A 27,979-nucleotide genomic window follows, 5' to 3' on the forward strand; every position below is an offset into this window, starting at 1 on the left:
CAAGAGCCAGCACCAATCCTCGTCTTGGTATCACTTTCGCACTGGAAGGATCACTGCATCAAACATGCACTCAGTCTTTGTGTTTAACTTGGAAAAGCCTGCGTTGTCTACTGTAAAAGCGGTGTGTTACCCAAACAACAGTCCTGCCAACCACTGTGCTGCTACTACATGGGGAAGACAAAATGAAGAGAATGCAAAACAACAGTATAGAATACAGACTGAGAATCATCACTGTGGCATGGAAATCAGTGAATGTGGTCTCATCATAAACCCAAAGTTTCCTCAGGTTGGAGCATCACCAGATGGGATTGTTCAATGTATCTGTTGCGGAAGGGGCTGCATTGAGATTAAGTGTCCATACAAGTACCGTGACCACACTGTTGAGGAGGCATGCAGCAGTGGTGATACAAACTTCTGTTTGGAAGTAGTGGATGGGGAGCTTCAACTAAAGAAAAGTAGCCCATACTACAAGCAAGTACAGACACAAATTTTTGTCACTGATGTGGAGTACTGCGATTTTGTTTTGTGGACTTTGAAAGACTGTGTTGTGCTGCGGGTTGCACCTGACCCACTGCTCTGGAATGCCCTTTTGGAGAAGGCACAGCAATTTTTTGAGCTTGTGTCTCTCCCTGAGCTTGTAACTGGTTACTTTACTTCAACTGTTGTATAACTTAAATTAATATATTTTTACTTGATACTTAATATTTGTATTGCTTGATTATATGCACTTTTTTACTATTCAACACTGATTACAAATAGTTTTAAAAACTTGCTTACATGCATTTTGTTACTGTTTACAGCAAATTTGCACTATGAATGAATGAATTGTTTACAAATAAACATTGCCTTGTGTGAACGGTAGTACATACCTCATTCGGTCTAGTAAAGATTGATAAGGAAACAGTCAGAAGAATAGATTTAAGAATCACCATTTCACATACTTTATTCTAGAAGTCAAATAAATTATTTTTAAACAGTACAAGCAGTAAATGTCAGACAATTAAAATATGTACAGAAACAAAGTTAAGCAAAATGAATATATACATATCAATCTAGCCCCTTGCACTAGTAGTGCTACTCAAAAATGGAACAGGATCCTAAACACACTCATAGGAAAGAAAAGTCCATTCTAAACTATGGCTGGACATTGGTTAGTCAGTGCACAACACACAGTGACGATCTTGTCCAGAAATGTGACATCCTCACCTTCACATGGAAGGATCATGTTGATGGGTATAGTTCCTGTTAGGATTCTGTACTTTTGACAAATATTCCCAATGACCCTTTCAACATGAATTCTCAAGTGTGCTATCTTTCTAGTCTCCTCTACATCCCTTGCAGCCAGTTGACAGCGACCTCTTGTAAATGCTGGAAGTTTTACCTCTGCACACAACATACCAACACTTTCCTGAATGTCAAAGCCTCTGTCAGCCATAACAATATCACCAGGCAGCAAGTTGTTAAGAAACCCGCTGTTCTGCGTAATATGCTTATCACTTGTACGGCCACCCCAACCTTTTGATAGAAAACAAATTGATCCCTTGGGTGTAATACCAATCAAATATTTCATGGTGTGTGTGTGCTTGTAACTGGAAAACATCTGGGCACGTGCCTTCAGGTTGGTCGGTCTTTCTGTGAAAATCTCAAAACAGTCAATTATCACTGCAACTCTGTGTCCAAATGCCTCCACAAACTGGTGTGGCATAACGCTACGCAGAGTGTCCCTGTCAGGCCATACAATGGAACGCTTCAGGTTTGCATACAAGAATGCCACAGTGTCATTAAATGTCCTATATACAGTCTTTGGAGACACACGGAAGAGATGGGCCAGGTGTAGTGCAGGCAGATCCAATCTAAGACGCATGAAAGTTAACAATACCATTTGGAAAGGAGTGAGTATTTTTCTCTGGTCTGCCATTAAAGGCACCAAGAAATTGAATAGAGCCATAAATGTTGCCAGGTTTGGCAGACCTGTATAGTACTTCACTTTATCATCACTATCTCCAAAGAAACCCTCAGACATTCTGTATTCCTCTAGTTCACGACGTAGCTCTCGGTTTTCGTCAAACAAGCGGTTTACTTCGGCAGACCTGAGAGCACACAGATGACATTCAGTCTCTGGCACCTCCTCGATGTTGTCCTGAGTGCCCTCTTCATGTGGTGTGCCTGGCCACCTTCCTCAGCTTCTTGTGTGTCCTCCTCAGGGGGGTGATGTCCAGCCTCTTGAGTCCTAACTTGCTGCTGTGTGACATTTTTCAGCTGCTCCCGCTTACCTCTCCTTGCAGAGCGTGCTGTGTCTGTGCATGTGGTATCCATGTGGCCCAGATGGAGAGATGGTGCCCAGTCTGGATCAGTCTCCAGCATCTCATATGCAGGCTGACCTGCATAAGCATGGATGTATGATATTTCAGACTTAAAAAACGAGTTTTAAAAAATAGAAACACACACACACACACAATTGCTTCCACAAGGTGCTGGTCACAGGAAAAACCAAAGTATAAAAGGAGAGACCCCCACAATTAATCACACATCATATGCCATCAAAACTATTCTGAAAAATTATATAGCCTAAACCAGTGTTTCTCAAAGTGTCCGCGGACCGTTGCAAGTATCCCAAATGGTCCGCGAGCAGACGTGGTAAAATATAATATAGATGAGTTGTTTGCAATATTAAACCAACTTGTATGTAAATCCAAAACGTTCTGCAACACTGTCTATGTAAAATGCCAGTTTAATCATATGAATCCTCTGACACAATAAGCAAAGTGCAGAGATAATAAGCACTATATTACTGAAGTAGGTCGAATCTTTTTCTTTTAGCTAGGTGGTCCGTGCGTTTCTTTTTTATTGGTTAAGTGGTCCTTCGTCTGAAAAACTTTGAGAAACACCTGAACAACGACGTTGGTTGCTGGCAAAACAGTGCTAGCAAGACCAGACTTTGCGTCCTGTCTACCGAACTGTGCGTTAACGTTGGCAGCTTGCCTAGCAAGCATCCGCTAACCCAGCACAAAGACAACGTAAAGTTAGGTAGAGCTAAAGACCACAGAAAAACACCACAATCAGTGAAATGTTTTAAAAATGATATCAATAATATCAACACCAACGTTAGTTGCCGGCAAAACACTGCCAGCAAGATCAGACTTAGCTAGCTGTCTGCTGCCCTGTGTGAAGTTAGCGTTAACATTGCCGGCTTGCCTAGCAAACATCTAGTGCTACACGCAACACAAAGACAACATACACGTTAGCTAGTGCTTAAGAACATAGACAAACAATAAAATCAGTTAAATTACTTGAAAACATACCTTTATGAAAATGCCGGGAACAAACAGTCATGAAGGGAGATATCTTGTCGAAAGTGATGTCCTTTCGCCTCACTGCCACAACCCAGGCCATCCGACGTCTTTTTGTAATATCCGCAACTTGCGGTCCTTGGCTGTTTTTCCAGGTGGGAAACTTGAAAAATCTCGCCCCATGATTAATTTTCTCACCTTTTCCGTTGTGAGATTTATTGTTGCACCCTTTTACGCAACACGACCGAACCATTTTCCACAACACTAAAACTAGAAGCTCACGTTAACGTTCCTCAGCTACTACCTCAGTATACCTGCAAAATGGCGGATGATTATACTGTTACGTCATCTGTCAGAGACCGGTTGAGGGCTGCAACTTCACTTTTTAAATGACAATATCCTGGCCGGTCTACTATTGTCAGTGATATAAGTATTTGAAATGAACATGATTTCTTAATGTCTAGTGACATATCAGGGCCATTTTATGATTAATTAAAATACATTTCTTACATATAGTTCCTTTAACATATGGGAAGTTTCAATATAATTTGAGATACAGTGTAGTAAGTAATGTAGTAGACATGTTGTAGTAATAAAATGCTGAAGGTTAGTCAATAACAGATTTAATTCAGTTGCTTCTCACTTGTCATAGCGTCACGAGGTGTCAGTAGTAACTCAATGATTGGTGGCAGCAACTCATACACACTCCAGATTGCTTCTGCCTATTTAATGAAACACAAACTCCCTCATTTTGTGTCCATCTTTGAGGTATTTTATTACTTTGTGGCAAATGCTCATACATTCAGAGAAACAAAGAGAAAATTACTTTGGTGTAGTTTTTTTCAATTCTTAAGTAACCACCACCACACAGGCAAATGCGTCATAATCAAGATGCTGTCATGCGACCTACTTTTTCCAAATCGATAAGATACAGATAGATAGATAGATAGATAGATAGATACTTTATTGATCCCCAAGGGGAAATTCAAGAAATACATAGCAATAGTGCATACAATTGATTTAGAATGGTGGGGGAGGTGGGGGAGGAGAGGTGTGCCATAAAAGGCCACCCGTCTCTTAACAGGTGGTCTTGATATTGATCTTTTCTATTCTTAAGTAATTACACCACACAGATCAAATTTAGCAAGATGCCTGCCAACTTGTCAATTTGGGAAAAGTAGGTCACAATGTAGGTCACATTTTGTTTTGTGTGCAAAGGAGTTTTGCAGCTGAACTGGGGGTTGTGTAGTTTTGTTTCGTACTGACTGTGTTGCACTACAAACTGGAGTGCTGGAGTATCAAAAGTGAATCAATTTATTCCCACTTTTACTTTTACTTCTACAGTACACATTGTCAACTAAAACATTCTCAGTGAGACTCTGTGTCTTCTGTAAGTACAACAAAATTACCCAACAGGCTTTACTTTACTTTCGATGAAAAATGAGAAGTCTAACCGTCCTCTAACTTCAGAAACAAGGGGGAAAGGATTGCTACAGATGTACTTATTTTGTGCAATCATTTTACTGAATTGTGATCTCATTTTACTAGATTGTGTTCACAATTTAGTATATTGTGTGCACATTTGGCTAAATCATGTGCACGTTTTACTAAGTAGTGTGCTCATTATGCATGCATACACACACTCACACACAGGAAACTATCTCTCTTAACTAACAGCTTTAAGAAGCCATCTATATAGTGGACTTGAGTCAAAATGTCAAGATGCCTGGAAAAAGTAGGCCGCATGGGTGGGAGATGCACCCTCACACACACACACATACTTGCAGATACACACTCACACACAGGAAACTATCTCTCTCATCTACCCTGACATTTGCGTTTCTAAGGGACGTGAGAAGATGAAGTTCCAAATTGCTTTGGGGTTTTTGTATCTTTATATTCTTGGTTTAAATGCATCCCAAGGTGAGTAATGATTTGTTTAGATCTGTATGAAATAACTATATTTCAGTTTTACTGATTCACTAATTTAGACTATGTGTACTTTGATTCATTTATTATGTTAATGTGTTTTAATAGGCTACTGTATATAAAGTAATTTGAATATCCCTCTAACCAGCTTGATAGTCTAATTAAATTACATTAAACACTGACATGTCAAGCCTAATTATGTGTTCATAGATTAGTTAGTAAATAAACTTGTCAGTGAATTTACTGAATTCACAAAAATGTGCTGGTCCATATTCCTTTTCATGAATTGGTCAAAAAAGTATACAGTATAATTGAATGTGCTTCATCAAATGAAATCCTTGTGTATTTTCTCATGGTCTCATGATTTGTCCTTCTCTCATCACAGAACCTAAATGTGTAAACAAATATGTAGGGGAATGCTATACCATGACATTGAATTCACCTCAACAAGATGGAGATACGCTGGTCTGGAAATGCAGTGACAAGATCATTTATAAACGGAGGAAGGGAAAGATTGAACCAACTGCAGATGTGGACATGCAAGGCTCCCTTACTCTGACAGATATTTCCAAGTCAATGGCTTGTACATACAAAGCTGAACATCATAATAAAGATGGGAGATTAATTAAAGAACACTATAGAAGACTCTGTGTGTTCTGTAAGTACATCAAAACCAAAATGGCACAACAGTGGCTTTGTTAAGAAAGTTGTCAAACTTCTCAGGAAATATTCAGTCTTGCCGTGTTTGTTCTGACAGAACCCAAATAATGTGTGAATTCATCTGTTCTAGCCAGGACTCCAGACCCAAAGTTGGAGGTGGAATGTTCCCCATCAGGTGTGGCAACCCTCCAGTGTGAGCCTAAGAGCTCTCCTGAGGGCATCACATTGACATGGTTCCACAACGACATTGAGATGAAAAATAAGTCTAACCGTCTAAAACCTCAAAAGCGCAGGTCGAGGGATCTCTACAAATGTACACTTAGTAATGGTCTCGACACGAAAGAGAGTAAAGAAGAAACGGTATCATGTGAAGGCTATAACAGCTACCTGCTGTTTGGCTATAACAAATGGGTGATGATTGGAATCATTGCTGGTGGCGGGTTTCCGCTGCTGGTCCTGATCGTGTCTCTGATCACCATCTGCTGCAAGAACCCTCGCAGAAGAAAAAGGAGGCTACGAGGTAGACTAACCCCCCCCTCTCTCTTTCTTTCTCTCTCTATCTCTCTCTATGTCTCTCCCCATCTATCTATCTATCTATATGTCTATCTACTGTATCTAATCTAATTGTCAACCCCCCCTCTCTTTTTCTCTCTCTTTTCATTCTCTGTCATTGTCTATTCACATCCTGCAGTAACGTAATCATATGACAACAGGCGATTTCAAGGATCTGACAAGAAATTAGAAATCCAAACACAAAAGCATTTTATCTTAGACCTCAACCTCCACTCAACAGCCCTAAAACTCCATCAACGCATACTGAATCTACTAGTCTACTTAACTATCTGTGAACATGTAACATGAACACCCCATTTTGTTGTGTAATCAACAAAACTCATGTCCACCAAATTCACTCTGTACTGAGTTTTTTCTCTCATCTTCCATATGGCTGATTTTGCTGTCCATATTAACAAATCCAAAAGTACTGCAATGTGCTATAGCCTCCAGACAATTCAGTCAGTAGCCACAATCAATTCATTTGAGAAGAATTATTTCCTTACCAATGAACTCTGTGCTGTCAGCACTTTGCTCTGACAGTTTTAACCTGATAACTTGCTGCTTGCTCTGACAGTTATGATGCTCTTTTTACCGTGCTCCGTGCTCTGACAGTTAACTATGTGCTGTTTGTATCCTTGTCTGAGGGTTAAAGCAGCACCAAACAAGATGGGGGCAGCTGTGACCATGGGGGAAGTCGTGGCCTACTGGTTAGTGCTTCGGACTTGTAACCGGAGGGTTGCCGGTTCAATCCCCAACCAGTAGGAACGGCTGATGTGCCCTTGAGCAAGGCACCTAACCCCTCACTGCTCCCCGAGCACTGCTGTAGCAGGCAGCTCCCTGCTCCGGGTTAGTGTGTGCTTCACCTCACTGTGTGGTCACTGTGTACTGAGTGTGCTTCACTAATTCACAGATTGGGATAAATGTAGTGACTAAATTTTCCTCACGGGATCAAAAGAGTATATATACTTATACTTAGATTTGCGCTCGAGGTCCCCCTCTGGTTGCACAATAATAAAGTAACTGAATATGCCTCTTTCACAAGAAAGTATGAACATAACTCCCATAGATAGAGGGAATGCACTGACAGCAGTCTGTAGAAAAATATCTCCAAATTCCTGTAGCCTTGCAGCTCTATAGAGGGGGGGGGGGGCTATAGAGGGACGCTCAGTCAATGGCAGAAGTGCTGATGTGTGTATGATTTTGGAAATCATATGTGTGGTAATGTGTGTATGATTTTGGAAACGTTATGTTAAGGTAAAAAAAAACTGTTAAGGGTGCCTTTAAAGAAACTGTATGTACTGTAGTTTTTTTTTTGTTCAGACTCATTTTGATGCTTGGTACACATCTATTGCCACTGTGTGCCTGGAACATCTGGTATATTACAGAATGTAACTTTAGTGTACCATGCAGGAATGTGACCAATGCAATGGAAATGGCAATGGTGTATCTATCCAGTACATTGAAAATTGACGCTAAGGTTTAAATACCCATTCTTAAGGTTGGTACATTATTTTGAAAATAAGTCTGGTATTGCTGGTCTAACCTAGTACTGCTAGTGCTTTGCCCTGACATGTATCCTGTTGCTGTTTGTACAGTATTCAGTACAGCTCTCTTGGGTTGCAGCCACAGAGCGTTATCTGACAGCCAACAACACAGACATATTAACTACTTAATATGACAAATGACACACACACACACACACAATCTTGGCTTGTCTAGTCACTCTTTTATTAATCCCACCAGACCATGAAGAGCTGAGCCTTTACTACCTCAGGAACATCAGCAGGGATCCTCAGCAACTGCAACAAGCTGCTCGTGAGAACCAGGGCCACATCCAGACCTCAGAGATGGACTCTGTTGAAAGTTATTATAGCTCTGAAATTTGTTTATGATTTCCGTTTAGTTTTAGTTTGTTTAACAAGAGCAAACTAATGTTAGTTTAGTTTTTATTTAATTTCAGTCTTCATTTTTGTTGTTCAGGTATTATGAGGAGTCTTAATTTAGAAATGGCAAAAAAAAGTTACAATGAAAAAGTAAAATCTGAATTTGTTATATACTTATCAAAGTTTTTAATAGGCCAGTGTCTGTAAATAATTCAAACAGAACAGGAGAACCATAGTGCACACTGGAGGGGAAACTAAAACTACTAAAACTGATTTTACCTTTAATTCTGTTTAGTTTTGCATTGTTCATTGTTGTTTGTATTTTGTTTTTGGAAAACTTTAGTTTCTATTTTTATTTTGACTTTTTTTTATTTGTAAATTATTTTCTCACAGCTAGTTTTAGTTTTAATCTTAGTTTTCATTCACTATAACCCTGATCCCGTCCTATTCGCCTGTCAGCCCAGTATCGAGCCTCGTTACCAGCGGAAAAGGCCCCTGGGAACACCACAAGTGAACACCAGGAACACTGGGAACACCGTTCCCACAGCCACGTCGGAAGCTGAACCTCATCCCAAAAACCCAGGACTCTGCCAGCTCAGATAAGCATATTAGCATGTTGCATTTATGACATTATGGTATTGTATATTATGTGTTCTTCTACAATAATGATGTATGTGGTTAAATACCCTATACAGTTCAGTTTCTCCATGGTTATATTACCGCAACAAGTCCACGTCATCAAGTGAAATATGTTATAGATTATATATGAAGCACATGATGAGTTATATCAACCAGCTGTACATGAAAGAGAAGGAGGGAAGGTGTGAAAAGTAATGGTTGAATACAATACAGATGTAATAGGGCTACCAATGACATGCTAACCTGTAATGAAAATATTATGTTGAAATTCAGTGGAAATGCAGTTAGCTAACCTGCACTGAAACTTAAGCTATATCAATGTTATATAGGAGGGATAATTAATGGTCTGATGGACATTATCTCAAGGCCCATAACAACATAATGTTGTCAAATTATATAAATTATTGGTCAGTAATTTAGAGATTTGTTGTTTTAAGAAATCCGAGACAGGAGATAGAAAGCAGGCAGTTAAGGATAAGGAGGAAAATAGAGGGAAATGATAGGTGAAGGGCCCTCCCAAGTGAGTGAGAGTCAAGATGATGCAACATTCCCTACACTGATGAGGAGAAGCAGAGCATTCTTAAATGAACAAATCTATGGTTCTATGTCATTTTTGGCAAAATAATCGAAGGGCTCCTGAAAATCCTGGCTCAATAAAAAGAAAGAAGAAGAAGAAGAAGAAGTCTGGCAGGCCAGCGAACCCTTCTTTTTCTGTGAGCTTTTGTTTTTGGCAGTTTGCAAACGGAGAGCATTACCACCATTTGCTGGACTGAAGTATAATGGCAAGTGCAGCCTACCCTGTAGCCTCGTTCTGACCGCCGATAAGTCAGCGAATTGTCAGTTTTACTTGTAGCCCTCAGAGTGGCTTCCCGTGCCTCCCGCTCTCTGCTCAACCAGGATAACTGGTAGGTGTCTTGGTTTTGTTTTAAGGTGTATTAATTGTTTGTTGGTGTTGTTTGTTAATTAATTGTTGGTGTGTATCTCATTCATGTTGTCTTTACAGTGATGACTGAAGACAGGTCTGCTGTTTTTGTTTCAGGAGTTCCCTCTGTGCTTGCTGTCGCAGTTATTACCTTCATTTATTTACTGTTCGTGTTTTTCTTTGATTCTTGTTCATGTCTTTGTATTTAACCCTTTGAGAGAGTGTACTGTACATGGACTGATTGTGCAGTTCCTCCCCCTTTACTAGAGGAGTCATAGCTCCATACCCTCCATTTTCCATGTTGGCTAGGTTTGGAGTTAACTGTGATGGTTCTGTCACCATTTAAAAGTATGATGTGATTGACATTGAAATAGTATGGGTGCTTGGCAACTACTACTCATCGCTTTTGCAATGTGTGTGCAATGTGTGACACATGTGGCCTCTTGAGGTGTCCTCTTTCGTTTCTGTGGCGAACCCCCTTCCATAGTGTTACTCAATTTCAATTTAATATCACTTATAGAGCGCCAAAACATTGCACATGTCACATGGCGCTTTACAGAGTGTTAAACAATCAGAGAAGGGCCATGAGTAATAGGGGCGAGGAAAAACTCCCTAGAATTGGAGATACATGTAGGAAGAAACCTCGAGCAGATCCACGATTCCAGGGCCTCATCCATCTGCCTAGGGTCAGTACTCCTAGGTAACTTGGGAAGTTTTCTCCCGGCTAGCGGTTTGGAACAGGGCCGATGGTTACTGCCTATCTGCCCCTTCTGGTGGTCAAGCCTAATTTATTTGTCAATAATGTTGTCTCCTTGTCTGTCTTTGTATGTATTTGATGTCAATAAATCATGTGTTTTTGTATAGTATGCAAGTCTCTTTTCATCGTATCATGTACCTGTGTGACCTTCTTGGGATGGAGATGAATGGGTGTTCCCTGGGCTCCCATAATTCCTGGGGTGGCGTACTCTAGCAACTTCCCCCGTCATGCCGCATGAAATTAACATTACTGACCATGTTTGCGTGATCAGAAGGTTCAGTTCCTTGTCTATCCTGTGTCTTTGTTGGTGCATGATGTGTTAGCCTTTGACTGCATTTGTTTTCAGCAAGTTCAAATAAAATACTAACACACACTGTAAAAAGTTTCTGCAAATTTATGAAGAACAGTGGATGCAAAGTTTGTGTCAGATTCAGACAGATTCAGCAAAGTGTATGAACTGCTAAACATTTAGTTTTACACCATACCACTTTCAAGCCAACTGTGGGCACAGTTTTAGGTCAACATGGATCTGCTGTCGAGTTCTGGACATTAACATGCCAAAGGTACTTATGTTTCATCATGGGCAAATCAAATCAGAAATCATACCTGACCTCTGGCTAACTTGTGGTATTTAGTGCTATTATTATGACCGCCGCGCAGCGAAGCGGTATCTTGAGAACCGTAGGGCCTAGGATGACCAAATCTATGAACTAATCATGTTTTGGTACTTGTTGTCTAGCAGATACCAGTGAGAATTGAGTGTGGCTAATGCAATTTAGTGAGACAGTTAGAATCATATAGGCCTTTCAGCGTAATTTATTTTTGTGGAAAAAATGTGCTGGACTGGGCGGCGGTCATATTTTGTACCGCTCTGCGGTACATCTAGTTCATCTCTCTGCTATAGACTGATGGTTGCATGATGTAAAATCCCACATGAAGCTTATGATCTGAAGAAACCTAAGTGAGTCCTCATAATTCTGACAATAGAATTTCTTATAGGCTCGACATTAAAATATAATTTCCACCCCTAGTGGGCATACTTGAAAGGCACATTTGCTCATACAGTATAGCATAATTGATTTACAGGTGATTCAAAATGCTTTACAAATATGAGCTGATAAAAAACAGAAATAAAATATTAAAAAGGTAAAGTACATGTTAAAAAAAAGTAGGTGGCTGACCAAATGTTGTTGAATGTTGAAATGCTGTCTTGATCCACTCAAAAACAATAAAGAGTATGTTGTGTTGCTAGGCTACTGCATGTCCATGAATTTTCCTGACAAAAAAAAAAAAACTGAATTTTCATGACTTACTAGGTAATGAATAGTACATACCGACCAATGATTTCAGAGCAGCAGCGTAGCATTCAAGAATCTACTTTTTTGGAGCATGAGATGAATAAATAGGCATTGAACCAGATGTACCGCAGAGCGGTACAAAATATGACCGCCGCCCAGTCCAGCACATTTTTTCCACAAAAAGAAATCACGCTGAAAGGCCTATATGATTCTAACTGTCTCACTAAATTGCATTATCCACACTCAATTCTCACTGGTATCTGCTAGACAACAAGTACCAAAACATGATTAGTTCATAGATTTCACATGTAAAATTCATTTTATACAACCCCACCTCCATCTTGCCTGTTCATAATTCTGAGAAATTCTTGATTGTTTGTGTTATGTTATGTGTGTGGGTGTGTGTGTGTGTGTGCCTGCGTATGTGCCTATGCATGCAAGCGTACATATGTCTACTGTGTGAGTATGTGTCATACGTTTGATTACTGTGAATGTATGTGTGTGTGTGTGTGTATCTGTTTGTGCACATGTGTGCACATGAAATGGGTTAACATGACCCCTGGTGGCAAACATACGGAAAAAAATGGTCATCCTAGGCCCTACAGTTCTCAAGATATTCACAGAGAACTGTGTCTGCCCTACCCTCCTTTCGGGGGGTCCAGTCCAGCGGGGGGGCTACAGATCAAAACGAAAAATGACGGTTCCATGCTATCCATGTGGGGGTACATGCCCACCAAGTTTTGTGTACCACGGTCTTTCAGTGTCCCGGGAATCCCTGTTGGTGTACGTCACTAAATGTACACATAAATTATTTTATTGTAAGGCCCCCCATGAACGAAAGTACACAAAACTTGGCATGCATTCGGAGGGGTGTCATAATGATCCTACACTTTTATTTTCGTGCAGTTTTGACCTTGTCAGCCAGAGATATTGTGATGAAAACACCTGATTTTTTGCTTTTTAATTTTTAACTAGGTGGCGCTATACATGAAATAAGTGGTAATGGGATGGGTTGACATGCCCCCTTAAGACCAACATACATAAAAAAGGTGGACCTCCTAGGCCCTACGGTTCTCGAGATATTCACAGAAACTGTCTCTGGCCACCTACAGGCCAGTTGGTGTATAGTAACATAAATTAATTTATTGTGTGGCCCCCCAAGAACAGAATTCCACAAAACTTGGCGTGCATACAGAGGGTGTCATAATGATCCTACACTTCCAATTTCGTGCAGTTTTGACTATGTTAGGTCACAGATACCTTCAATTACAACACCTCATTTTTACTTTTTTGTGTTTAACTAGGTGGCGCTATACATGAAATGAGTGGTTATGTAATGGGTTGACATGGCCCCTTGAGATCAACATACAAAAAAAAATGGTCCTCCTAAACCCTACGGTTCTCGAGATATTCACAGAAAACTGTGTCTGCCCTACCCTCTTTTCGGGGGTCCAGTCCAGCGGGGGGGCTACAGATCAAAACGAAAAAGATGGTTCCATGCTATCCATGTGGGGTTACATGCCCACCAAGTTTTGTGTACCCCGGTCTTTCAGTGTCCCGGGAATCATTGACGGAAATTTGGGCATGCGAAAAAGAAAAAATAAATAAATAAATAAATTTTAAAAAATTCTGACTAAACCTATATGACCGCCGCTTCGCTGCGCGGCGGTCATAATAAGAGGAGGAAGACAATATCTGAAGAGAAGAAAAGGAGAGTATAAATATCTGAAGAGATGAGAAAAGGAGAGTATACATATGTGAAGAGGAGAAAGGAAAGTATACATATGTGAAGAGGAGAAAAAAGGAGGGTATACATATCTGAAGGGAGAAGAAAAGGAGGACAAATATCTGAAGAGAGGAGCAAATTACAATTTAATTATTCATTTTGGAGAAACAAATAGGCTAAAGCAATCCAACAAAGTTGTGAGGTATACAAATCTGCTGTTTTTGTCCTGGGAAGTGAGTCTATGGCCTGGACATAAGCAGCCAGGTTGCCCTATCTGTTAAGCCCCAGGAACTGGCAAATGGCTGATAATTTGATATATGGAAATTTAGGACTAAGGTAGGCCTATACTTTCACTTCCACATTTAACGTATGAGAAGTTTCAATACAATTTGAGATACAATAGTAAGTAATGTAGTAGACATGTTGTAGTAATAAAATGATGATGGTTAGTCAATAAAATATTTATTTTCAGTTGTTTCTCACTTGTCATAGTGTCATAGGTGTCAGTAGTAACTCAATGATTGGTGGCAGCAACTCATACACACTCCAGATTGCTTCTGCCTATTTAATGAAACACAAACTCCCTCATTTTTTGTCCATCTTTGAGGTATTTTAGTATCACGTTGTGGCAAATGCTCATACATTCAGAGAAACAAAGAGAAAATTACTTTGGTGAAGTTTTTCAATTCTTCAGTAACCACCACCACACAGATGCGGGAAAATGTGTCAAAATCAAGATGCCTGCTATCTTATTGATTTGGAAAAAGTAGGTCGCATGACAGCAAATGAATGTGGGTGGGAGATGAAGATGTGTTTTTGTTTTGTGTGCAAAGGAGTTTTGCAGCTGCACTGGAGTCACGTAGTTTCGTTTCGTTTCATACTGAATGTGTTGCACCACAAACTTTGATACGGCTGGTGAGTCTGAACGGGTAGACGGCGCTGGAGTATCAAAATGAATCAATTTATTCCCAATTTTACTTTTACTTCTCTACATTTGTTAAATTAAATGTATACTTTTACTACGCTACATTTGTTAGTAATTCATTAGCAGCATTAAGTAGAAAGTAGGCTAAAATAATGTGCAAATGAAAACAAAAGCCACAGTTTCCATTCAGCATGTTAGATATTTTCTGACCTGATGTCACCACGGGACACAGCAATGAATGAAGACATAGTGACAAGAGTTAAGGCTTAGCAAATATAGTCAAGACATAGCACACCAAGGCCTATGGAGGCTGTTGTAAGGAGCTGAATTAAATTAGAATTGAATTGAATTTGAATTGCTTGCTTTTCATTAATAGCATTTTTGTTTAGGCTTTCAAAGCCTGTTTATGGAGTGTGATGTAGCTGCCTTTCTAAACATGTTGGATAAACTTTTATTATAGGCCTATAAAAGGAAGCAGCAGTGAAGAATTAATAGCAGCCATACTTTTGTTCAGACATTGAAGACATTGTATATGAAGTGTATAATCCAAGTTTTAAGGTGCTGCATGAACTTAATACTATAGCATATCCAAAGTTCTGATTGCTTTCTTTTTTATTAAGGGAGGGAGTTTGTACTACTTTGTACTTAAGTATGTTTTATAATGGGCTACTAGTCATACTTAAGTACTGTAAATAATAGATACTTTAAGACTTTTACTTAAGTGGTATGCTTATAGACTACTTTTACTAAGTCATTTCTGAATCAGATATCTGTGCTTCTACTCAAGTGTGTGTTTCGGATACTTAATGCAACTCTGTGCAACAGTGGAGTCATTGTGTTTGATACAATATTTCTTTTCTTTAAAGAAAGGGTTGAGTTTACAGACTGGTTTAACGTTTCAACATTTTAGTATCCTGTTTCAATAAATGCAGCCTTAAGATGTCTGTCATGTCATGACAGTTTAGGCCTATGCCTAAGAGCAACTCAAGAAATATATTTTGATTGAAAATATAAGGTTAAGGTAACAATATGAAGTTATTTTGGATATTGATAAGGTTATTGTCTCTGGACACTTTAAAATCTTTGTGACTTAAAACCTTATTCTTTAAAACTCCACCGATGTGAGTGATTATGGAAAGGTAGCCTAAATAATTACAGGCTACTGAGCTGCTGTGAAGTTATTGTACACTAACTGTGATAAGTTATTTGGAGACACAGTGAAGCCCTCTTTTCTTTCAATTCAATTTATTGATATTTATAGTGTAATATCACCATTGTCATGGTCTCAAAACACTTAAACAATAAAAATTATAAAATTAAAACAAAGCAAAATTATAAATTAAAATTGTATAGTGGAATAAAACAATTGGAATAATTGTCATGATTATCGCGATTATTATATAAAACAAATGTTGTTGTTTTGTTTATTATATTAATTTCTCATTGATCTACTGGGTGATGAGTAAATACATTTGCTACTAAACCAGATAATAACCCAGTCAGTTGGTTTGAGTGAAAGGGTGGGAAATTATAAGGTGGGTGCACATCCACTGAGGCCTATATAATACTAACACGACCACAGAGCTATTTTACCTGCCCTCTGAATAGACTTAAATAAATGCTAAATTGATAACAATCTTTCATTCTTTATTCTTATAGTTTTTTCCATTACAGAAAGAGTTTTTTGTGTTCTGATTATCACTGATCATGCTGACAGATTCATTTCCTCTTTATTTGAGCCATTACTACTCAAAGGCACTCACACATACACACTCACACATACAGTACACCAGCATGCACACACACACACACACACACACACACACACACACACACACACACACACACACACACACACACACACACACACACACACACACACACACTTGCAGGTATACATACACACTCACACACAGGAAACTGTCTCTCCCAACTAACATAATATTTTCGCTTCGTTAGAAGATGAACCTCCAAATTGCTTTGGGGTTTTTGTGTCTTTATATTCTTGTTTTAAATTCATCCAAAGGTGAGAGATGATTTATTTACGTCTATATGAAATATCTTTGTTTTACTGATTCACAAATTTAGGCTATGTGTGGTGTGATTCATTTCTTGTGTTAGTATGTTTTAATAGGCTACAGAATATCAAGTGAAATATCGCTCTATACTGCTTGACAGTCTAATTCAATTACATTAAACACTGACACATCAAGCCAAATAATGCTCATGTCATTTGTAGATCAATCCCAACTTAATTTGTGTCAAGATAAAACAGAAATCATTTATATAAAATTAAAAAAAAAAAAAACTGGAAACAGCAAAAACATCTTACTGCTTAAACATGGTCTTGTAAACCTTTGATTTATCAGTTTAAATGATGTGTCCAAATAATTGTAAGTAAATGAACTTGTCAGTGAATTCACAGAATACACAAGGTCAAGGATGTGCTGTCCATGAGTTGGTCAAAAAAGTATTATTTTTTAGGTGATTCGTCAAATGTAGGCTTTTTTGTCACTGATCTCATGATTTATCCTTCTCTAAACACAGTATCTGAATGTCATGTAAAGAAGTCTGAAGGAGATTCCTATACCATGACATTCAATTCACCTCAACAAGATGGAGATGAGCTGGTCTGGAAATGTGGTGACAAGGTCATTTATAAACGGAGAAGGGGAAAGATTGCTCCAGCTGCAGATGTGGATGACAATGGCTCCCTTACACTGACAAATATTTCCAAGTCAATGGCTTGTATATACACAGCTAACCATTCATATAAAAATGGGAACACATTCTCAACTAAAACATTCTCTGAAAGACTCTGTGTCTTCTGTAAGTACAACAAAATGACCCAACAGTGGCTTTACTTAGAACCTTTTTTACACTTTACTAATGGAATATCCAATCTTGCCATGTTTGCTCTGACAGAACCCAAATAATGTGTGAATTCATCTGTTCTAGCCAGGACTCCGGTCCCAAAGTTGGAGGTTGAATGTTCCCCATCAGGTGTGCCCATCCTCCAGTGTGTTCCGAAGAGTTTTCCTGAGGACATCACATTGACATGGTTCCACAACGACAATGAGATGACAAATGAGAAATCTAACCGTCTAACACCTCAGAAACAAGGGAGAAAGGATCGCTACAAATGTAAACTTAGTAATGGTATCGACACAAAAGACAGTAATGAAGAAATCATATCATCTGGAGTCTCTGGTAAATATATGTAACAAAATCTATTAGGCATAGTTAACACTCAAAGGCACTCACACATGCACACTCAACCATACCATGCCAGCATGCATACACCCACACACACACATACACTTGCACGTATACACACTCACACAGGAAACTGTCTCTCTCAGCTAACCTGCCAATTGCACTTCTAAGGGACGTGAGAAGATAAACTTCCAAATTGCTTTGGGGTTTTTGTGTCTTTATGTTCTTGATTTAACTGCATCCCAAGGTGGGTAGTGATTTGTTTAGGTCTATATGATTTATTTTAGTTTTACTAATTCACTAATTTAGGCTATGTGTGGTTTGATTAATCTGTAATGCTAATGTATTTCAATAGGCTACTGTATACAAAGTAATTTAAATATCCCCCTAACCTGCATGACACTTTGAACATTGATCAAGCCAAATCATAAACATGTCATTTCTGGACCAGTAACTTCATCTGTGTCAAGATACTGTCAAGGTACCACAGAAATGATTTACATTAAATGACAAAAGAACAACATAAAAACTGCAAACAGCATACAAGTTCGCTGCTTAAACACATTCTTGGTAATATGGAAAACTTTGGTTCATCAGTTTGAATATTGTGTCAATATGTGTTAGTGAAAAACTTGTCAGTGAATTTACTGAATTCACAAGGATGCGTTGGCCATTTCCTTTTTCATGAATTGGTCAAAAAAGTATACATTTTAATAATAATAATAATATGCTTTATTTGTATAGCACATTTCACAGAATGCAGCTCAAAGTGCTTTACATTTGGAGCATGTAACACAATAATAGAGAAGAGTCAATCATTATCAAAAACATGTAACACAATAGAGAAAAATCAGTAGCGGTTTGCCTTAGAATGGTCTTAGTATGTGTTGTGACTATATGACTTTATATTCAAACGTTTAAAGAACACAATGACCGGAAGACTGGCAGCCATAACCCTTAACCCCCTACAAGTATGCCATAGATTTTTTTATTTAAAAAGGGCTGCACTTTGGCAATGTTTCTCAGGTGGAAATCTGTCTGAGTAACTTTACTGATATGGGGCTTGAAGCTTAACTCCACATCTAAGATCTAAGATATGTAGTTAAGCTTCAAGCCCAATATCAGTGAAGTTACTCCACATCTAAGATTTTAAATGTGCTTCATCAAGTGAAATCTTTGTGTATTTTCTGTCACTGATCTAATGATTTGTCCATCTCTCAACGCAGAGCTTCCATGTGTAAACAAATTGGAAGGGGATTCCTATACCATTACACTGAATTCAAAAGAACAATATGAAGATACGCTGGTCTGGAAATGTGGTGACAAGGTCATTTATAAACGGAGGAAGGGAAAGATTTATCCAGCTGCATATGTTGATATGCAAGGCTCCTTTACTCTGACAAATATTTCCAAGTCAATGGCTTGTACATACAAAGCTGAACATCATGATAAAAATGGGAAAAGACTTAAAACACACTCTGAGAGAATTTGTGTTGTCTGTAAGTATAACCAGGGCTGTAGTGGAAGCTAAATGCAAGTAAACGCAGTTTATCCACCTCTGAAATCTCAGAAATAGATTTTATCCACCAATTGCAACTTTTAACATTAAAACATCACACTGTATTATCCACATTCACAATTGTGTACACTCATCAGCACTCTAGGAACCATTTAATTCCACTGTATTGTTATAAACATTGGATAATAAACTCCACCATTGTCAAACATGTTCTGAATGCCTTTTTTAAAAATCTGACACCACATGGCGCAGTCCATCACAGAATGCCTAGTTTACCTTATTTTACCACTACACCCCTGAGTATAACAAAATCAAAATGGCACAACAGGGGCTGATTGTCTAGGAAGTTGTCACACTTAACTTATGAAATATCCCGTCTTGCTATGTTTGTTTCTGACAGAACCCAAATAATGTGTGAATTCATCTGTTCTAGCCAGGGCTCCTGTCCCAAAGTTGGACGTGTCATGTTCCTCATCAGGTGTGGCCATCCTCTGGTGTGAACCTAAGAGCTTTCCTGAGGACATCACACTCTCATGGGTCCACAACAACACAGTGATAAAGGAGAAGACTAACCCTTTAAAGCTATGGAAGTGTGGGGGAAATGATGTCTACAAATGTAGACTAAGTAGCAGTCTCAACGAGCAAGACAGTAATGAAGAAATTGTATCGTGTGAAGTCTCAAAATCTGGTAATTTGCGTGTGTGTGTGTGTGCCTGTGTACCTATGTGTGTGTCTGCCTGTGTGTGTGTGTATGCATGTGTGTCTGTCTGTGTGTGTGTGTGTGTGTGTGTGTGTGTGTGTGTGTGTGGATCATTTTGTGTATTGTTCTCTATTGAGCTGTTCAAGATCTAATATATAATCATAACTGCAACTGTAATCATTATACAGTATGTTTGACACATATATGTAATATGTAATGTAAAAGTTAAAATACCGCTCTCTCTCTCTCTCTCTCTCTAACAAAACAACAACAACAACTACAATGTTTGTGTGAAGTTTAAAAATGCATACGCCCATTCTTTCCCTTTCTCTCTCTCCTAGATTCAGTTCCTTCAGATGTCAAGCTGGTCTGCATTAAGAAACAGGTGATGCTGGGTCTTCTGGCTGGTGTAGGATTTTTGTTACTGGTTTTGACTCTGTCACTCGTGGTTATAATCTGCAAGAACTGCGGACATCAAAAGTGGAAACATGGTGAGTGATTTTTCTTCTCTGGTTGCGCAATCACACAGGAAATGTCCCCCAGGGAGGGATGAAGTGTTTTGGCACTGCTTTCCTACACTATTACTATTATCTAACATGTGACATACCTGAAAAAATCTCTCAGATGGGGAAGGGAAAATCATGGAAAAAATAATCTTGGCTTGCCTAGTCACTCTTTTATTAATCCCACCAGACCATGAGGAGCTGAGCCTTTACTACCTCAGGAACATCAGAACGGATCCTCAGCAACTGCAACAAGCTGCTCGTGAGAACCAGGGCCACATCCAGACCCCAGAAATCGACTCTGACGAGAATTATTATGGCTCTGAAATTTGTTTATGATTTCAGTTTAGTTTTAGTTTGTTCCACAAGAGCAAAATTAGTGTTACTTTTAGTTTTGCAGAATGATCTAGTTTCAAAAAGGTTCAATGAAAGAGTCAAATCTGATTCTTTTTGACATCAGTTGCAGATAAGAGGGCCCTGAGAAGACTGTTTACTTTGCACCACTTTCTCCAAGCAGAAGAGCATGTTCAGTAGGCTCCTGTCTCTGTCTTGCAAAACAGACAGGCTGCGTAGGTCCTTTGTCCCTAGGGCCATTCAGCTCTTCAACGCTACACAGAAGGGGAGGAGTGTGATTGACTTGAGTGTTTAAGTCTGCTCTGCACACTGCCCTTTGTACCATGCCTTCATCTGGGTGCCTTTATACATACATATAAACTACCTTGGACTGGACTGATTGGCAATCCCTTACTGGCTATATTAGCCACCTGCCCAATTTGCTAGCTTTCCTGTATGGTCAATTCACCACGCTGTCTTTTTGTCTGTATGGACAGTTTTCAACTTTAACTTAAACTTTCCTTCAAGTCTTTTCCTTTTTTCTATGTATAGTTAAGTAATGATTATTCTATGTTTGATATATTGTGTTTTGCACTGGCAATGTACTTCTACTGACACTCTCTTGCACTATGATACCATTACACCTTTCTGCATTTTTTCACCGCTGTTACAATCTAACTTTACTGTAATGGCACACTATTGATATCTTCCTTTGTATTTTTGTAGTATGTATGTGTGCGTGGATGTCATATGTCTGTGTGCCTATCTATTGTCTATCTATCTATCTATCCATTGTTGTTTGTATTTCGTTTTTGGAAAACTTTGGTTCCTATTTTTATTTCAGTTAACTAAATTATTTCTTCATAGCTAGTTTTCATCTTAGTTTTCATTTAATCACCCTGACTCCGTCCTAGCCACCTGTCATCCCAGTGCTGAGCCCCGATACCAGAAGAAAACTAGAACTGAATTGACATCAAATTGTCAAATTTATATTCATATATTACTTTACTGTTTGCCCTAGTGTGTGTGAGGAGTGGATCACTGAAGTAAAAGCTCTCTACTTAATTTCCATACTATTCACAACTCTATGCCAGACAAACCAGTGCTGAGATGCTCCGAAGAACAGGATATTGTGGCACAGGTCTAATTTAAGAGTTGTACATGATGCATTAACCAAAAATTGAGACCATGACTGAAAGTAGTGACATAAAGCCAACCTGCAGACAGAACATGCTTCTCTCTGTATGTCCATTTTATGTGACCATTTATGTGACCATTTTATAGGTCACAAAAGTGGTGATTCCAGTTACTGATACAGTTTTGATAGAGCCACACAATATACAGTAACACACATTTGTTATGTATATGAAAGGAGTATGTTTATGTGTCTTAACATACTGTACTGTTGTCATCTGAAAAGTGGCCATATAATTTCCATGTTGTTTGGCTGGATCTTGTGAACACCAATGGGTCTGTCCCCCTCCAGCTCATCAGGTTTGCTCTCAACTTCTTCCACATCCCACCGTGCATCCAGTGCCTCATAACCAACTACTTCAACAACCTTCAAGTCTGCTACTCCACCTCTGGAAATTACAACTGGGTGCCACCAGGTGGAGGAAGGAATAGCAATGGGGTGTTCCACCTCTCCTATACTCTTCACAGCAGCTTTTGATCAGGATTAGGTCATCTTAATCGGTGAAAGACAGACGGTTAGAGGAGTCAGGTCCCCATCAGGTCAGAGACTCCTATAGACAGAGGCATGCGACAACAAGCTTCGGAAAAGGCTTGGCCTTCCCCGATGCCTGTCCAACTCAGCTCTGTTTGGGAGAAACACCCTGAGGCTTCCGATAAAAAAACCATCAGCTTAGGCTACAAACTGGAGAAGGTGAGGCTGTTGCTTGAGCTAAAAAAGACTTGCCAGACTCAGTGTGGTACAAAATGCCAAGGCCCAAGTTCATACCGGAAGAAAATGGGATGCACCGTAGGCAATACACCAGGCCATAACCAAGCCTACACCTATCCAGTGGAGGTTGGCTGTAGAGGTTTCATTGGAACCCCCACCCAGCGGTTCCTCAAGACTCTCGGTGTCAGAAGCTCCAAGCTGGGGAAGGCCTGGCAGAGAAGGCGGAGCAGGGAGCAGCTTTTGGCTCTGGCTCCGCAGAAAAGACAAGGCTTAAGGGGAAGAGATGGATCCTAGGGCCTAAGGGAGTCATCCCTGCCACTGCTCCACCACCAGGAGATGTTCCAGGATTAAAGGAGCAAAACATCAGGGAAGGGTGGCTCCCGGCTGATGACCCTGCAGCCGGTCCAACACTGCGCTGGCGGAAGTGAAACAGGCAGAATGCCCTGCAGGTGGTCTCACCTGTGCTTGCATATACAGAGTGAATACATAGACTTTAGACTAGACACAAACCTTCTCCAAATGGGAACATCATACATTTATATTTAAGGGTTCCACAAAAATTATTAATGGTAAATAGCACAAATTAATTTAGCAGTGTCTACTTGCTAGACTCTAATTTGTCAAGTCTACTTATTTACTAGGGCACTAAGACTGAGAGCAATTCAAATGCATAGAAACAAAACAGTTCATCTGAATTAATTCCAGATGTAAAAATACAAAGCAAACAAGTATGGAGGCAACCTCTGTATCAGATTCAGACAGCAAAGTGTATGAACTAGTAAACATTTAGTTTTACACCCAGTGTTGGGCAAGTTACTTCAAAATCGTAATGTACTATGCATTACTTATTACTGTCATTTCAAAGTAATTTGTTACATTATAATATTACTGTCTCTGAATTGTAAGGCATTACACTACTATTGCATTACTTTTAAGTTACTTTCACCAAAATATCTAGAAATATGGATTTGCCATTCTAAATGCAATTTATTACGCTCAATGCAGCTCATTGCTCTTCCAATGGAGGGAGATGTGGTATAGCATAATGACTGAGCTAGGCTTAAGGCTAACAACATACAGTAAGAATGCAATAGGCGCAGTGCTCATGATGCAAAACAAGGAACAATCATAGTCAGAATTTTGTTAAAAACCGACAAAAGGTCAAAGTCTGGTAAATTGTGATATACATAGGCCTACTGTAACTTTAAGGCCTAGGCCTGCTCAATAGAGAGCCTATTGTAAATCAAAGCTTAATAAAGACATGTCAAGATGGTGGCCTACTGGCCATTTCGGTGCCCTAAGTGAGTGGCTTTGAGTGAGTGACATTTAAATGGTAACTCAAACACCTAAAGTAAAATAAAAGTCCTATTATACAGACCATTACTGTGTGTTTTTTAACATTAATTTCTGAAGAAATGCTGTTTTCTTATAAATGGTGCACGGTCACTTTAAGAGCATTGATCTTTACGTTCTCATAATGCCCTTTTGCCAGCTCTTGTTTACAAGCCTTGTTTGTTGAGTTACATTGATAGCACAATATTAACAATAATATGCACAATGTTAAGTTGTTTTAAGCAGCCTTCATTGCTTCACATTTCGTTTTGCAAATAAAAGTGAATTATGAGCCTGGTATCCACCTAGCTATCTGAATGGATTTTTTGTCGACTTGGCATATCATGTGCTTCATGTAGCCTAAATGCTTGGGAAACGAATTATTGAAGACCCACCAATTCCATTCTACTAGTACTACGTGGTGGAGATTGAGAGAACCCAAAAAGTATCAAACTTCCATGTACCATGGTGTTAGTGCATTCTGACATTGTAAACGTTATTGATGAAGAGTGAAACGCAGTTTGCAGTAAAGCTTCTATTCATTGGTTACATTTGGGTGCCCCCTCTGTCCTTTGGTGCCCTACGCAAAGTGCGTGATGCGCGTGGTGGGAGCGGTGGCACTGCCAGGCTACACAATCTTTTTCTGCATTTCTATCCCTTTATTCTCTTTAATTCAAGTTCACAGCTCAAAGCTGTCATGCACTAGAAGAACATAGTTTGTGTTTTATCAAGAATAAAAAAGATTACGTCCCCTTAGAATTATAGGGTTCTATCTACGTTCTGAGTAGTTCTGAGATATTGAGCTTCAAAGTCTAAGAATTCCATAGACTTATACTGATAAGTGGAACAAACCTCTTCAGATATAATGTCCAAAAATGTATACAACTACAAGAAACACCTCACCTCATCTTCTTAAGGTGTCACAGAATAAGAATATGTAAATAACTCAATTTTGACAAAAATGTCAGATAGAACCTTATAATTCTAAGGGGACGATTAGCGTGGCACCACTTTAGATGTTTCATTAAATGACTTGTGCTATTTCGCGAGGCATAGTGAGATCTTTTGGTTTCGCACACAAAGTGCACTAACTATTATGTTCTTCATATCCTTGTCTCTGACAAGCTAAAAATAATGAGCGTAGGCTTATGTCCATCCCGCAAATAGAGTCCGACTTTGAGTCTGCTGCAGCCACAGTCATCTTCAACCAGTATCAGGAGATAAGTTCTACTATTTTGCGCGGATTTTTTCTCGTCTGTTGTTCTCGCGGTGGTGTTTGCGAATATGTATCAAAACAAAACAAGCGCTTAATTTTGGGTTAAAATGCATTGTAACGCGCATTACTGAAGTTTGTACCGAGTAAATATTACCCAATTTCTTTTTTGTAATGCCTTACATTACCACGTTACCGCAAACAGCAATACATTACAGTAATTACATTACTTTTGTAACGCATTACTCCCAACACTGTTTACACCTTACCACTTTCAAGCCAACTGTGATACAAAGATACTGAGGTTTCATCGTGGGCTAATCAACTCAGAATTCATATTGGCCCCCTGGTGGTATTTTGTGCTATTATTCATAATGTAACGATTTGATAGCGAACCACACAGTTGTCCAATCAAAAGGTTTATTCACTGGGAACGAGAGCCGGGACACAGATAGACACAGAACACAATGCAAACAGGGCAGGTCAAGCACGCACACACACTACACATACAGGGGAGGACGCAGCCTCCCACACAAAAAGGATCACACACGAGGGAGAACTAAAAGGGAAACATGTTACAATAAAGACGCTAACATTACACACAAAACTAACGAGAATAACGACATAAACCCCCCAAATGTTCGCTCTCGTATCCCAGGATCCCCTGCGCGGGAGAACGCGAACACTGTCTTTTTGCGCCGACGTTACAATAATTTGTTATAGACTGATGGCTGCATAAAGCTTGACATCAAAATGTAACATCCCCCCCTAGTGGGCATACTTGAAAGGCAAATTTGCTCATAACACAATTCATAGGCAGGTAATTCAAAGTGTTTTACAAACATGAGCAGACAAAAGAACATCGAAATAAAATAAGGTCAAGGAATAGTTAAGGAAAATTTGGTAGCCGGTCAAATGTTTCTTGATCCACCCAACAAAAAAAAATTTTTACTACGCTACTGCATGTCATGTCCTTCTTTAGGTTTCTGATACTCTTGACAGATTTGATAAATAGTTTAGCATAAAAGAAAGTCTGCAGTTCTAGTTGTAGTAGTAAATATAGGGGTGAATTGCCCTAATGTGGGACAATTTTGCATTCTGGACTGGATATAGATTATGATGTTAAGCCAGTATACATTATCTTAAGTGTCCCACATTAGGACAATTCACCCTATATGTAGCATAAACATATGTGCACATCTATAAATATTTCTTAATCAGTGTTGGGCAAGTTACTTCAAAATCGTAATGTACTATGCATTACTTATTACTGTCATTTCAAAGTAATTTGTTACATTATAATATTACTGTCTCTGAATTGTAAGGCATTACACTACTATTGCATTACTTTTAAGTTACTTTCACCAAAATATCTAGAAATATGGATTTGCCATTCTAAATGCAATTTATTACGCTCAATGCAGCTCATTGCTCTTCCAATGGAGGGAGATGTGGTATAGCATAATGACTGAGCTAGGCTTAAGGCTAACAACATACAGTAAGAATGCAATAGGCGCAGTGCTCATGATGCAAAACAAGGAACAATCATAGTCAGAATTTTGTTAAAAACCGACAAAAGGTCAAAGTCTGGTAAATTGTGATATACATAGGCCTACTGTAACTTTAAGGCCTAGGCCTGCTCAATAGAGAGCCTATTGTAAATCAAAGCTTAATAAAGACATGTCAAGATGGTGGCCTACTGGCCATTTCGGTGCCCTAAGTGAGTGGCTTTGAGTGAGTGACATTTAAATGGTAACTCAAACACCTAAAGTAAAATAAAAGTCCTATTATACAGACCATTACTGTGTGTTTTTTAACATTAATTTCTGAAGAAATGCTGTTTTCTTATAAATGGTGCACGGTCACTTTAAGAGCATTGATCTTTACGTTCTCATAATGCCCTTTTGCCAGCTCTTGTTTACAAGCCTTGTTTGTTGAGTTACATTGATAGCACAATATTAACAATAATATGCACAATGTTAAGTTGTTTTAAGCAGCCTTCATTGCTTCACATTTCGTTTTGCAAATAAAAGTGAATTATGAGCCTGGTATCCACCTAGCTATCTGAATGGATTTTTTGTCGACTTGGCATATCATGTGCTTCATGTAGCCTAAATGCTTGGGAAACGAATTATTGAAGACCCACCAATTCCATTCTACTAGTACTACGTGGTGGAGATTGAGAGAACCCAAAAAGTATCAAACTTCCATGTACCAAGGTGTTAGTGCATTCTGACATTGTAAACGTTATTGATGAAGAGTGAAACGCAGTTTGCAGTAAAGCTACTATTCATTGGTTACATTTGGGTGCCCCCTCTGTCCTTTGGTGCCCTACGCAAAGTGCGTGATGCGCGTGGTGGGAGCGGTGGCACTGCCAGGCTACACAATCTTTTTCTGCATTTCTATCCCTTTATTCTCTTTAATTCAAGTTCACAGCTCAAAGCTGTCATGCACTAGAAGAACATAGTTTGTGTTTTATCAAGAATAAAAAAAGATTAGCGTGGCACCACTTTAGATGTTTCATTAAATGACTTGTGCTATTTCGCGAGGCATAGTGAGATCTTTTGGTTTCGCACACAAAGTGCACTAACTATTATGTTCTTCATATCCTTGTCTCTGACAAGCTAAAAATAATGAGCGTAGGCTTATGTCCATCCCGCAAATAGAGTCCGACTT

At 39.1% G+C, this 27,979-nt stretch overlaps 3 protein-coding genes across 5 annotated transcripts; 2 read left to right on the forward strand and 1 right to left on the reverse strand.

Moving 5' to 3' along the window:
* Positions 1-1,128: 1,128 nt before the first annotated feature.
* Positions 1,129-3,393, reverse strand: LOC143141801 (uncharacterized). The gene is made up of 3 exons (XM_076302508.1): positions 3,303-3,393; positions 2,274-2,381; positions 1,129-2,151 (listed from the first exon to the last, which is right to left on the reverse strand). Exons 1-3 carry the CDS (start codon positions 3,391-3,393, stop codon positions 1,130-1,132), a joined length of 1,221 nt encoding a protein of 406 aa, XP_076158623.1. The 3' UTR covers position 1,129.
* Positions 3,394-5,131: 1,738 nt separating this feature from the next.
* LOC143142472 (uncharacterized) lies at positions 5,132-10,991 on the forward strand. Its single transcript, XM_076303378.1, has 4 exons — positions 5,132-5,213; positions 5,605-5,877; positions 6,010-6,399; positions 8,178-10,991. Exons 1-4 carry the CDS (start codon positions 5,150-5,152, stop codon positions 8,324-8,326), a joined length of 876 nt encoding a protein of 291 aa, XP_076159493.1. The 5' UTR covers positions 5,132-5,149; the 3' UTR covers positions 8,327-10,991.
* A 5,498-nt stretch (positions 10,992-16,489) lies between these two features.
* On the forward strand, positions 16,490-23,021 carry LOC143142473 (uncharacterized). 3 transcript variants are annotated; one of them, XM_076303380.1, is made up of 7 exons: positions 16,490-16,610; positions 17,132-17,413; positions 17,543-17,794; positions 19,027-19,299; positions 19,753-20,007; positions 20,361-20,510; positions 22,342-23,021. In XM_076303380.1, exons 1-7 carry the CDS (start codon positions 16,547-16,549, stop codon positions 22,479-22,481), a joined length of 1,416 nt encoding a protein of 471 aa, XP_076159495.1. In that variant the 5' UTR covers positions 16,490-16,546; the 3' UTR covers positions 22,482-23,021. The 3 variants fall into 3 exon arrangements, with proteins under 3 accessions (XP_076159495.1, XP_076159494.1, XP_076159496.1); XM_076303379.1 differs by lacking the exon at positions 22,342-23,021 and adding an exon at positions 20,713-21,387; XM_076303381.1 differs by lacking the exons at positions 19,027-19,299; positions 22,342-23,021 and adding an exon at positions 20,713-21,387.
* Positions 23,022-27,979: the final 4,958 nt, after the last annotated feature.

This window comes from Alosa pseudoharengus, unplaced genomic scaffold (assembly GCF_046254945.1).
Source record: "Alosa pseudoharengus isolate Yale_2024_CS ecotype anadromous, Long Island Sound unplaced genomic scaffold, YU_APseudo_1.1 YU_APseudo_1.1_scf_24, whole genome shotgun sequence".
NCBI lineage: Eukaryota > Metazoa > Chordata > Actinopteri > Clupeiformes > Clupeidae > Alosa > Alosa pseudoharengus.

What these genes read in the sequence shown, in the direction of transcription:
- LOC143141801 (XM_076302508.1), bottom strand. Translation starts at nt 3,393, where the DNA reads ATGGCCTGGGTTGTGGCAGTGAGGCGAAAGGACATCACTTTCGACAAG. An exon ending in TTCCCGGCATTTTCATAAAG is followed by an intron (nt 2,382 to 3,302) that starts GTATGTTTTCAA and finishes ATGCTTATGCAG; the next exon opens with GTCAGCCTGCATATGAGATG. An exon ending in AGCACGCTCTGCAAGGAGAG is followed by an intron (nt 2,152 to 2,273) that starts GTAAGCGGGAGC and finishes CACCACATGAAG; the next exon opens with AGGGCACTCAGGACAACATC.
- LOC143142472 (XM_076303378.1), top strand. Translation starts at nt 5,150, where the DNA reads ATGAAGTTCCAAATTGCTTTGGGGTTTTTGTATCTTTATATTCTTGGT. An exon ending in TAGAAGACTCTGTGTGTTCT is followed by an intron (nt 5,878 to 6,009) that starts GTAAGTACATCA and finishes CATCTGTTCTAG; the next exon opens with CCAGGACTCCAGACCCAAAG. An exon ending in AAGAAAAAGGAGGCTACGAG is followed by an intron (nt 6,400 to 8,177) that starts GTAGACTAACCC and finishes TAATCCCACCAG; the next exon opens with ACCATGAAGAGCTGAGCCTT.
- LOC143142473 (XM_076303379.1), top strand. Translation starts at nt 16,547, where the DNA reads ATGAACCTCCAAATTGCTTTGGGGTTTTTGTGTCTTTATATTCTTGTT. An exon ending in CATATCATCTGGAGTCTCTG is followed by an intron (nt 17,795 to 19,026) that starts GTAAATATATGT and finishes CTCTCAACGCAG; the next exon opens with AGCTTCCATGTGTAAACAAA. An exon ending in TGAGAGAATTTGTGTTGTCT is followed by an intron (nt 19,300 to 19,752) that starts GTAAGTATAACC and finishes CATCTGTTCTAG; the next exon opens with CCAGGGCTCCTGTCCCAAAG.